The sequence below is a fragment of the Amphiprion ocellaris genome, chromosome 13 (genome assembly GCF_022539595.1).
Source record: "Amphiprion ocellaris isolate individual 3 ecotype Okinawa chromosome 13, ASM2253959v1, whole genome shotgun sequence".
Classification (NCBI taxonomy): Eukaryota; Metazoa; Chordata; class Actinopteri; family Pomacentridae; genus Amphiprion; species Amphiprion ocellaris.
In genome coordinates this window covers 29,444,692-29,456,916 of record NC_072778.1, presented here as the reverse complement: position 1 = coordinate 29,456,916, position 12,225 = coordinate 29,444,692, and the positions used below count along the sequence as shown (strand labels likewise).

The 12,225-nt window shown below is 39.9% G+C and overlaps 1 protein-coding gene across 4 annotated transcripts in view; it reads right to left on the bottom strand.

The window, feature by feature from the left end:
• il1rapl2 (interleukin 1 receptor accessory protein-like 2) overlaps window positions 1-12,225 on the bottom strand; it is a 512,569-nt gene that overhangs the window by 164,087 nt on the left and 336,257 nt on the right. For 3 of the 4 annotated variants that reach the window (XM_055016810.1, XM_055016809.1, XM_055016811.1), the window contains exons 5-6: window positions 9,939-10,125; window positions 9,692-9,845 (exon numbers count right to left, since the gene is read on the bottom strand). In XM_055016810.1, the coding sequence (XP_054872785.1) occupies window positions 9,692-9,845; window positions 9,939-10,125 (341 nt within the window). Of the gene's footprint in view, window positions 1-9,691; window positions 9,846-9,938; window positions 10,126-11,908; window positions 12,131-12,225 lie in introns of those variants that run through there. The other variant, XM_055016812.1, reaches the window with a different exon arrangement.

The window sequence follows — 12,225 nt, the reverse complement described above, 5'->3', positions numbered from 1 at the left end:
AACAGCCGTTAAGGAAAAACCTCTTTCACGTCCTTCAAGAATCAGTTTTTCCGATCGTTTCAGTCAGCAACATTAGTGCCTCGTTTAACTGTGAAAATGAGAATTAAGATGGAGAGAAAACTGAGGATGGTTTGTTATAACCTTTAATTTTTTTTTTTTTGTTCATCATTGTTATTTCAGCTGTGATTTTCCAATTATTTATCTGTAGTTTTTTTAATTATGGTTTCATATTTTCAATGCAATTACTTTGACAATGTTTGTATTAACGTTTCTTTGATTTGTCGTGCATAATTACAAAGACACAATCATTAAAAAAACCATTTAAATATTAAAAAGAAATGAATTACGTCATCATTCTAAAGTAAAGCATCCACCTAATATATGAAAATAAATGTTGCACAAACAGCATTTGTGGCTTGAATGAAGTAACAGTTCCGCATCTCTCTTCTGTTTTACTGTATTTATTCCTTCCATCTATCCATTATCTGAACACCACTTAGTCCTCATTAAGGTCATGGTGGGGATGGAGTCTATCCCAGCTGACTAAGGATGAAGGCAGGAGGCACCTGGACAGGTCACCAGTCTATCACAGGACTACATATAGAGACACACAAGCAACACACATTCACACCTATGGACAATTTAGAGTTTGTATATATTCATTAATTTATTTACTTTAACATACATCATTATTATCTAGTTTATCTCACCTTGTGAAACTAGAAGTATAACAAGATCAAAAGTGCACAGTTCTACTAACAGCTCCATAAGACTGTGTGGCTAAGTTAGATGCAGGTTTTATAATGTATTATTTTTTCTCAGGTTTTCTGCCTTTGCCTCTTTTTACATATATATATGAATGCAAAAACGTAGTCTATTTACCCTTCCCTATATTTTTGGAGCTCCTAAATGCACCTTTTTTAACCAATACTCTCAGCTAAGCTGTCATTGCGGGACCTAAACGTGCTACTTTTGTTCTGTAATGTCAATTATTTGTACATGAAATGCACAGTTTCAAGAGCTAGATTCTATTTTTCTTCATTAATTCCTCATTTTCTACCTTTTTCTGTCTTACTGTTTCTTGTTTTTTGTCTTCTAACTCTCTTTGTCTTGGCTATTTTCCTATCTTCACTCTATTCCACTGACGCTGAGTTATCCCTGATCTGACCTGCTCAGCTTTGTTCTAGCCAACAGACCGTGTATGTTCTTCGTCTGTTTCTCGGTGTGTACGTATTTCCTCATGTATTTGTGCATATGGATGCATCCCCAAGGCTACAACTATAATATTATATGACTCTGTATCCTGCGATCACTACATAGATCACACTGCATTACTAAAAAACTACGTGTTAATAGGGACAAGATGAGGCTGGACCATTAAAACAGCAGCAGACACAAAACATCATCATGGAACAATTAATTACACTAACTACACTATTCATAGTAAGATGGTAAGTTTCCTCCAAATGGCATCGTCAGCCTGATATGTTCGCCTGACTGGTTTTAAAGCAGATTCTGCCTTGGGCCATTGACCCCACTCTGACATTTAGTACAACTACAATAGAGATGGTAACAGCAGATTCCTCCATTCATCATTTCTATCTGCTTCATCCTGCAGAGGGTTGAGGAGGGATGAACTCTATATCAGCTGGCACTGGCTGAGAGGCAGGATATGCCTGGACAGATCTGTAGTCCTTTGCAAAGAGATACAGTGCTTTGCTCTAAAAAAAATTGTTTAAGGGCCTATATCAACTACATAAACAAGAAAAACACTCAGAGAGAGAGCAGTACTCCACCAAGGCTGCTGAGTTGTATCATTTCTGACGAATGAAATCTTTAACAAAAAAATTACCTGGCGGCGAGCACAGGCGTGTGTTATGCATATGTACATTATGTACGGACACTGAATCGCATGAATTAAATATGTAGCAGGCGGAGGGAATCGATGGAAATAATTTAATCAATTGTTCCTTGTATGATTTGAGACGGATAAGTCCCGATAAGTCCGCAGCCGTGGATTTGTAGTCAGATCGCAATCATGTGATCGTCAGCAGGCAGCTGACGTAGTGTTCACTTGTTGTCATAGTTACAGTGACACCGTGCTGCTATCAGAAATCTTGAACAAATCCATGGATCCAGACTATAAGCCACATCACTGCCAAAATCTAATCACTTGATCCTTGTGTCATTTCTGACCTTCCCTGAAAATTTCATCCAAATCCATTAGTTCATTTTTGAGTAATGTTGCTAACAGACGGACAAACAGACGGACAAATGTATGCCGATCGTCACATAACTTGTTCCTTGGCAGAGTAATAAATGTGTGGTTGCAAGATGGACTTTACTGATGTTGATAAACCTGTAAAGTTACAAACACTACTTTGACAGGTAGGGCTGTCATAACAATGCTGGAAACTGCACTAATTTAATATTGTGCGTAACTTGAACTCAAACTTTTTAGTTGATTTAACTAAATTCAAGTTGAGGTAACTTCATGAAATTGGCTCGATAACTTCGTATTTCTTCACCTTGGGTTCAAGATTTCTACATGTCTGGATAATCTCAGATGGTTCAAGATATAAAAAGCTAATTTTTCTGACTCAGAAATGTGTTAGGTGAAACAGAATTTTGTTAGAAGTTTTCATAACTCAAAAACATTGTTCCTTTCATTATTTTATTTTAGGCCAAACATTTTTTTCAGAGTGTATCCATAGTACATTCAGCTCCTCCTACAAACACATGGCATGTGACTTTGTTATACGTTCAATTTTAGTTTTTCTCCTGTTGACTGAGGTGTATCTCATTTAAAGCTCATTATATACATTTGAAATTATTTGGTGACTCCTCACATCAAAAGTGACAATCTAATATTGATCTGATTAATGTGTTTTGTTTAAATTGTCAGCTTTGTGTCCACTACAGATGACATACTCAACCTAAAGTAGGCGTTTCTAATCAGGAAAGCTCTGTGGACCAGGATTTAGTGCTGCACTCTCTCTCCACAGCTGCTGTAAACTTGTGTTTTGTGAAATGTTTGCAGTTTGGTTGTTCGGGTGCATTTTGCCTCCCAGCTGCTGTATAGTATCTACAGTTACATGTCCAGCAATGACACGTGCAACGTCCGTTGGCTTTTCTTCTAATAAGGACACTGACTAGTCAGTAGCAGAGCCAACAGTGTCTCCTTTTAGTTCTGGTTCTCAACTGCTGGTGCTACTTGAACAGTCTGATGCATTTCTCATCCTCACAGACAGTTTTTCTTCATTACTGGGTCCAGCTTATGTAAGTCAGGTCTTACTCATCGAGTCCAATGTCACAAATCCCAAACTTGCTGAAAGAGCTTTACAATCTGCCTCCTTTTCCTCAGAGTTTTGGTTCTGCAGTATCATCTGTCGATATTCCACCAACTCTCTCTTACTCTTAGCATTCACATTTATCTTAGCAACTGAAAGATACACTTACTGGGTGACTGAAGTGATGCCTGTTGTAAACTTTATGTGACCACAATCTCCCAAAGAAAATGGTGTGGTTAAAATCTTACCACACTGGTTAGATCATTTTTAACGTCATTTAAACTTCTTACTTCTAGCTCTATTTCTTAGAACAGTCCTCTTCTATTTTGGTCTATTCAGTGTTGCTCACTTCAGCCCCGGGCATACTGGATTCATGGCATTGGAAGATTTAATTTCAAACTACACTACCATTCAAAAGTTTGGAGTCACTTAGAAATGTCCTTGTTTTTGAAAGAAAAGCAGTTTTGTTTCAATAAAGGTAACATTAAATGAATCAGAAATACAATCTAGATATTGTTAATGTGGTAAATGACTATTCTAGCTGGAAACAGCTGATTTTTAATGGAATATCTCCATAGAGGTACAGAGGAACATTTCCAGCAACCATCACTCCTGTGTTCTAATGCTACATTGTGTTAGCTAATGGTGTTGAAAGGCTAAGTGATGATTAGAAAACCCTTGTGCAGTTATGTTAGCACATGAATGAAAGTGGGAGTTTTGATGGAAAATATGAAATTGCCTGTTCGACCCCAAACTTTTGAACAGTAGTGTATATACTTCTATAGAAATGATGTTTCTATTGAAAAAAAAACCCTACATTTGAATAATAATAATGATAATTTGAATAATAATATTGAATCATCCAGTCAGCAGTTACATTACCCTCAAAATGTAACTTGGAAAACAATAGGTTCTTTGGAAATATTATTTCTACAAAACTGGTTTGACAAGGGTTTTTATAAGTCCCTGTAACAAAAAATAATCCCAAATTTTGCACAATTAGCCTACCAAGGATATCCCAGGGTTAAGAACTGAGTGGCATTGTAAACACCAAGCGATTTCCAAGCTTTACAAAGTGAACACTTCCCTCGGGCACAGTGGTTAATTAGAAGCGGTAAATATTTAAAAAGTAACAGAAAGAGGCCTTGGATGAAGCACAGAGTGCTACATTTACAGCATTTCCTCACCAATATCAGCTTTTTTCCTCAATCTATTTCCAGCACTGCTTTTCAGCTAAGTGTGTTTTATTGGAATTGGAATCAACATCATAGCCAACAGCTGATCTGGAGGCTCTGCCGGCGTCTTCACTTTAATCTCCATTTAATGTTGAAAGCATGATGATAAATCCTGCTGCCAAGAGACAGACCTACTGACAGGATCAAGGACAGAGATGTTTCACCAAGGCCTGGCATGCACTGACAGATGTCTTGGGGGTTAGTTTCACTGAACATTATATACAGTGTAAGTGAGCAGAAGCAGATACTGAGCTGAACCTCCTGAAACACCCTTATTCCAGCAAGTGAGACAGATGGATCCTTCACAACAGAAAATGTTGCTCCTAAGATGCTGAAGTACCGTGACATGGTAAATCTCACACAAATCTGCAGCTAGTCGCATGTAAATGAATGCACACATAAACACATACATGCTTGCTGTAGGTCATGAGCGTTGGCCTGGAATTGCAGGAGAATTGGCCCGAAGCTCTGCTAGTATAGAAACAGACTGAAAGAGCCAACGATATACATGTAGATGAATGCAGAGGAAGGAAAAGAGAGGCTAAAACAGTAATAAGGGTCAGAGAGAGACTCTGGCTTCCTTAACAGGACAAGCTAAATTGGCATCACAGCAGTTGGCCTGAGCGGCATCCAGATGACACACATACATACATAAACACTGAGAGCTCGGTTCATTCATGCTTACACTGCATCACTGAGTTTGTCTATCCCCATATGTTAGGCTGCTTCCCTCCTCATTTAGGAAACTTATCTGATAAGGAGAAAAACATATGTAACAGCTGGCAGGAACTAAACAGCACACAATTAAAGTTGACATAAAACTTTAAAGGTAATTCTAAGAACAATCAAACTGAGTGTTTCAGTACAGTGTCCTCATGATAATGGGGGTTTTTAATGGGGGAGAAAAAAACTGAGCATCACAGTTACTAAACCTGGTAATTTACTCTGCAATGTATTTTTAGACTAATAATAGTAATAATACATATTTTTCAACACATTTTGCGTATTTTTCCCCCTTGAGTCTATTTTTATCTTTGACAACATAAATACCAAAATCTCTTCCTGACTTCTGATACGTGGAATTTTTATTCTGTGTCACCTTGACATGTACAATATTTAATTTAGTGCATAGTCTGACTAATTGTGTAAGATGCAAACAAAGACGTGCAAATTGTTGAAGTTATTCTCATAATTTATAGGCTACATTTGATTTCACAGGTGAACATACACAGAAGTGGCCTTTTTTTTAGCTATTTTTTTGGTCCTTTGGCCTTTATTATAGTGCACAGTGGAGAGAGAGACAGAAAACGTAGGGAGAAGAGTGGGGGAAAGACATGCAGTAAATGTCTATGGGTCAGATTCGAACCCATGACTGCTGCCTGGACTGTAGCCCTTGTATATGGGTCACCTGCTCAACCTGTTGAGCTACAGGGGCGCCTGCTGGTGCTGTTTTTTAATATGATTTCGGCTGACAAAATTCAAATCATCTACAACTACAACAGCTTTAAAGTTTCCCTGTATTTATCTCTTCAAGTAAGTTGCAATTAAGCTTCAGCAATCATTACATCAACAGTATTTTGCCAGTACACAGGCTCCGAATGCTATCAGCCCAATAACTGACCTTTACCGCTTGTCATCACTTGCATAACTGTGTTTTAAGATGGGTGAACTATACCCACAACCTGGCCAGAGGTCATACATTCTGATCAATGATGAACAGAAAACAGTCTGGTAGGGCTGGAACTGAATATCTGAGTATCCGAATATTTGGTCGTGACGGTGGTATCCGAATATTTATTTTGAGATCCAAATATTCGCATTACACCCCCCCCCCCCAATTATTTTCTTTCTGAATTAGTTTACTAATCTCCTTGTTTTTAAGTTGTTCAGTCATTTAAAACAGTTTCAAGTACCTTATTATGTGCTTTGTAATTTCCTCTGATCCATAAAAAAGACAGAAATGTATTAATACATAGCATGATGTATTATATAAGAGATCACTACTAGCACCAGTCGGCTCACCTTCAACTGTGACAAGCTCAGGTCTGTCCTATGCAGCTAGACAGGGACCAATTAGAGCTAGTTAGCAGAGCTATTTAACATACCTCTAACTGTACTGTCTGGGCTATAACATGCATAACTAGATTGGACCAACATTCTAGTCATTCACGTAGACTGGGAAAATGCAAGACATAATGCAAAGGAACACAAAACTCAAAGCCAGATGACTCAAACTACATTTTGAGGGAACATAAAAGTCATTCTTTTAAAAAAAATCTCACATTGTGATCCTTCACTGGCCCCTTCCATCATTTCTGTACTTTATTTTACAGAAAAAGACACTATAGGAAACTTCTCTCCAGAACGCCTTCTATTACTTCATATCCTTCACATGCTCCATTGTGAACAAGACATTCCTCCCGTCCTTTGAGTTCTCACTCTTTTATAGTATTCTAGCTCTGCATGCTGGAGAAAAAGAATTGTATCTAATGACAGTGTTCCGCATTGTTAAGTATAAGTTAAGATATGTTCCAATGTGACAACTCGCCATGGGAACCGAGAGAAACTCTCCTTTAACAGCACTTATGCAATGAACGCGCAGTGAGAAAACGTAGAAGTATGGCTGTGATTTCCCATGTTATCTTCCTCCACAGGAGAGAGGCCAGTACATGAAGAGAACTCAGGAAATGTGGTAGGAAATAATTCTTTGAAAAGTGAAGCAGTGCCTGTTCATATCAAGAGGCAGCTGTACATCTGAACTGCAGCACCGTGTGAGATGAAAAAGTCACTGACTTCGGCTGTGGGATTCCAAATGCAAGAGAAATTGAGCAATAAATGTTATAGGGCACACTCTAAAGGGATATTGTTCGAGCCGGATCCACTTTCACTCCCTCCCTGCTTATCATATCACATTATGTCAGTCGAGAAAATCAGTCAGCGTGTTTTCATCTGAGTGTGAGAGTGCAAATAATGCAGGATGTGTGAAGCACCGGCGGGCTACATGTTTAAGTATGTGTGCCATAAAAAAAGTATGTTATCATTGCTCATAGCCACCAACAGCATACTGCACATGGCACAACAGCAAAACACGAGTGTGAGCATAATCAAGGACTGCATTTCCTTCACCCAAACACTCACACAGATGGAAGTCCTCTTATACTCAGAGGAGCACAGTGCAAATGCTACTGCAGAGGCAAAGTTAAGTCAAAAGCCACTGAAGCTGGAGGCCATCTAGCTTCAATCTGAGAATAAGACAAATAGATCAAATAGAAACATAGAAAATGGCGCCAGGAATGTAGGTGTACTGTGAATTCAAGAAAACCTTAAAAGTGCTGCAGTAGCGTCCATCTGTCAGACAGTATGCAGATTAAAAGCAGGCAGAGTACATTTTGCTACCATGTTTTATGTCCACTTAGTCTCTCTGGAGGTTGTCAGTTTACCCCAAAAGAATAGACGAAGATCATCAGTTCAACAACTTTTTAAAACCAGCTATTGAACATAGTGTATACCCACGTCCTACCAGCATATGCAGCCTGTCTCCTGACCAAATGGGCACCCAATAGCCAATACAGCATCAGACCAACACCATCTCATGTCTTGCATGGGCCAGTTCCAGCCCCTTTCATCCCCACCATCATACCCAGTATAGAATAATCTTTATTGTTACTGGCTATGCCCCATTCGCCACTGAAAAACTCACTTGTGGTGTACCACCAGGCTCACTTTAAGGACCACTGTGTCATGGCCAATGATGAGTGCAGCTGTGGAGATCCACACCTGCAGCTCATCATTCGGCTGCAACAAATACCAGTGCGGTACAGCACTGGGCGTGTGTTTGTACTGCCTCAGTCGCCAAGACGACGCCGGAACATGCCAGACCTTGCGACCGCAGCTATTTTCTACTGCCATCCAGAGCGAGGACGTGGATCTCCTTCCTCCTTCCCTCAAAACTGTCCCGGTCAACCGGCACAGCCTCTCGGACGAGGACCTGGAGTCTTCCATGGCTGCAGCCGCCATTCTCCGCTGCATGCCAGCAGCCATCGTTCTTCACTAGACGCCGTCAGCACTGGCGTGTGCTCTACCCCCCACCCCCCGACTGCCGGTCCCCGGGAGCCTGCCTTCCCCCCGTTTCCCCGTTAGTGAGTGCTGGCCTTAGTGGGTGTTATTATTACTGTTATAATAAAGTCCGCTTGAACTGATCTGCCTACCGGCTCCTCTGTGTGATCTCGCTTTGTGTTCAAACCCCCCCGTTTTGTGACACACTGCAGTCTTCTCTTTACACATTTGACACCTACAATGATATGTACCCAGATGGCAGGTAAAGTACTGTATGTCCAATTGTCTCTGTAAATCATGGGTTATATTATTTCGTCCGGTTAACTCCGTTTAGCTCATCCAGTATTAATATTTTTCATTCTTTAGCTGTAAATATAATGGTAATGTTCTCTCCTCAGCTGATCTGCAGAAAGTTCCCCATGCTTTTGACTACTATAGCTTACTTATTCAGAAATTACACTTTCTCCAAACTGCATGAATACTAAATCTCAACAAATTCATGGAAACATGACCTCATCATCCCATTTTATCCTCCCTGCACTGGCAGCCAGTTAGTGTCAGGACAGATTTAGAAATTTCACATTTGTGTGACTAAATTAGGCCGGGCCACAAACTAAACCACTGAACTCCTAACCCCTGCAACTTCAGTTTGCAGTATTTCCAGCTTGAGGTCCTCTGGCAAGAGTCTCCAGGCTATTTGTAGTTCCAGGCTAGTATCTAGAGGTGACAGAGTCTTTGCCATTTAATCATGATCTCATTCTAGCGAGTTCAATCCTCTTCTGTCTAGTTCATGCACATCTGATGCTTTCTCATTCTACTGTATAATGTCCTGTCCCAACTTAATTTATTCAGTCTCATCCGAATGCATCCTATCACTCCCCTATTTGATATTATTCATGAATCCATCCATCCATCCGTCACTTCGACACTACATAGTATTTCTGTACTCATATTGCCAACGTAGACCAAAACCCTGCTTAAATGCATACTTCAAACTAAATATTGTCTCCTTTTCCATGTTCTGTAAATTCATCATCTCTCAAAACCAAACACTTCACTTGTTTTGCTTTGTGGGACCTTCCAGCCATCCAGTCATACACCATGTCCTACCTGTGACTTTGAGTTGTGTTGTCCGTCGCACCAGCCTGGATCCATACTGTAATTCACAGGTGTAATTCCCCCCGTCGCCCTCCTCTATCTCAGGAATCCAAATATGTGTGGTGTTAACGGTGATGGAGCTCCTCCATTCAACTCGCTCACACTCCTGGCAGGAGATACAGGCACAATTGATTCGTTTACAACCGTCCACAAAAGACTTCTCCCAACTTGTTGTTTTTTTTCTGTGTTTGTGTCGTACCTTATACCAGGTCATCTGCGGTTGCTTGTATGGAGCCAAATAGTCTTCTATATCAGGGCAGTTGATCATTTTGCTGTGGGTTATCTCAGCTTTCTCCAGATGGCGGATTTTGCTACTGAAGCATTTCCCCTCATCGCTCTCCTCCACCGTCATTGACATGGACACTTTCATGCAGTATGTAGAGTTCCTGAACAGATGACAAAAACACAAAAAGGAAAAATGTTTTAAAGGTTGCCCTTTAATCACATTGAAATGCTTTTAAACTTCTGCCTCAGAGTTCTTGGGATAAGAGGGAACACAGAAAAGTGAAAAATCAAACCTAAAGTTCTAGATCTAAATGTAAACTATTCAACATCACAAAAATACCACATACATTCAGTCGGTATTTCTCAGGAAGGTCAAGCATCCTCAAATGAATCTGAGTGGGTTTGTTTTGAGCAGATTTGTTTATCCACTCAATAGTTAACTACAACAGTGACATGACTCATTCCTCCATTTGTCCAAAAGTGAGACTTTGTGTGAAACAGTCTGAGAGCTATTTTCATGGTGAGATCACTGAGTGGACCCTTTGGCACTGTTGTGGGTATTCAGGCGGAATTATAGGCTCTCTGACACCACGGCATTTCATTGACATCATTGTAGGAATCGGCACGGAGAAGAAATTACAGGTTGTACAACCTCAAACATACATAAACAAAACATTGCTTTATCAGAAACGAAATTCTGTGAAGGAGCACTTTCAGGCAATGTGAACACAGGGAGTTCTTTTTATTGTGCGTGACATTTTGTCTGCAGTTAGTCCTCATCCCAGTTGAAGATAAAACTGTCAGGATCCATCTATTAGAACAAAGAGTAAATGTTAGCATTCAGCATATTGAATGGGTGGCGGATTAATTTAAAAAAACTAAATATCAGTCCTTGCCATTAGTGATTTTCCATCAATCAAAACACAAAAATAGCTAATTGTGGTTATTTCCTTTATACAGAAATCTGTCACATCAGTGAATAGAGATGACAGCTGAATCGTAGCACAGGGTAAACCTGCTTTAATTAGAACCTACAAGTTGAGCTTTGACTAGAATTGAAACTTATAAAGTAGTTTATGATATCAAGCAACAGTAAGGACAGTAGGAGCATTTTCAGTGTGTGCAGTTCGAAGTGGCTCAAATCACAGTAAACATATTCTGCCGTGATGTTTAATGGTAAGAAAAGCACATTACTATTAACAGTAACAATAGCTCTGTTGTATTCAAGTGTCCCAGAGAGCCATGACAGCCATCATTAATTGCATTATTTACATCTGTGCTTTAAAAAGGCTATTGGGCACAAACTGTCAGTGCAACAGAGAGCTCCTGGCATTAAAAGACATCGTTGGCTTTGTTGAATTTGAAAAGAAGCGAGTCCTAGCTTCAGATCTGCTTTAAGCCTTCATTTTGTCACTTTTTGGATAATGTTAGTTGTCAGTTATAAATGGATATGCTTACATAGAGTTTGAGAGGTAACAGGACCTGTCTACCAGAGCCTCTCTGATCAATGATGATGATGGATTTACTCCTCCAGACACTGAGTATTATATGACAAATGGGCCAACATTCCACGCGTACCAGCAGAGCTTTTAAATACACTGACCAGCCAGAACATTAAACTACTGAGATTGATCTTTTTTTTGTTGTTGTTGTTTTTTTTTTTGTTTTTGCTTTTTTTAATTACAGTGCAATGTCTGCTGGGAAGCCTTGAGTCCTGCATTCATGAGGATTTTTTTTCCCCATGTACCACCCACCTAAACATTGTCGCAGACAACACTGTGAGTTGCTGTTCCAGCCTGTGTCACGTTATAGTATTTTCTGACAAAGTACAACTAAGAGTGACATCGTGACGGTTGTTAATTATTTAAACTTTAACGTTTTCTCTTAACTGAAACGGGGAAATGTCGAGTCATTGTTATTTTCACAGCGCCATTATAAACTTACTTGTCTGCTCAGGCCACTGCTGTAATGTTTCCTGGCTGCAGCTTAAACGGCGCAACGACATCATTCTGCGGGACTCCGACACTAAACAGCATTTACTGTTTTATGAGAAATTAAGAATATATCGGCGTTTAATCGGCAAAACTCCGGCTGATGATGATTATTTTCAAACGGGCTACAATCGGCCGATGTAATTGACTGGCTGATAAATCAGTCGGGTCCTAATATTTACCGTCTTCCATGTGGAGCTGCTTGGTTCTGCCACCAGATCAACTGCCCATTTGCGCATGCGTGATGGCAAGTCTACTTGGACAAACTGC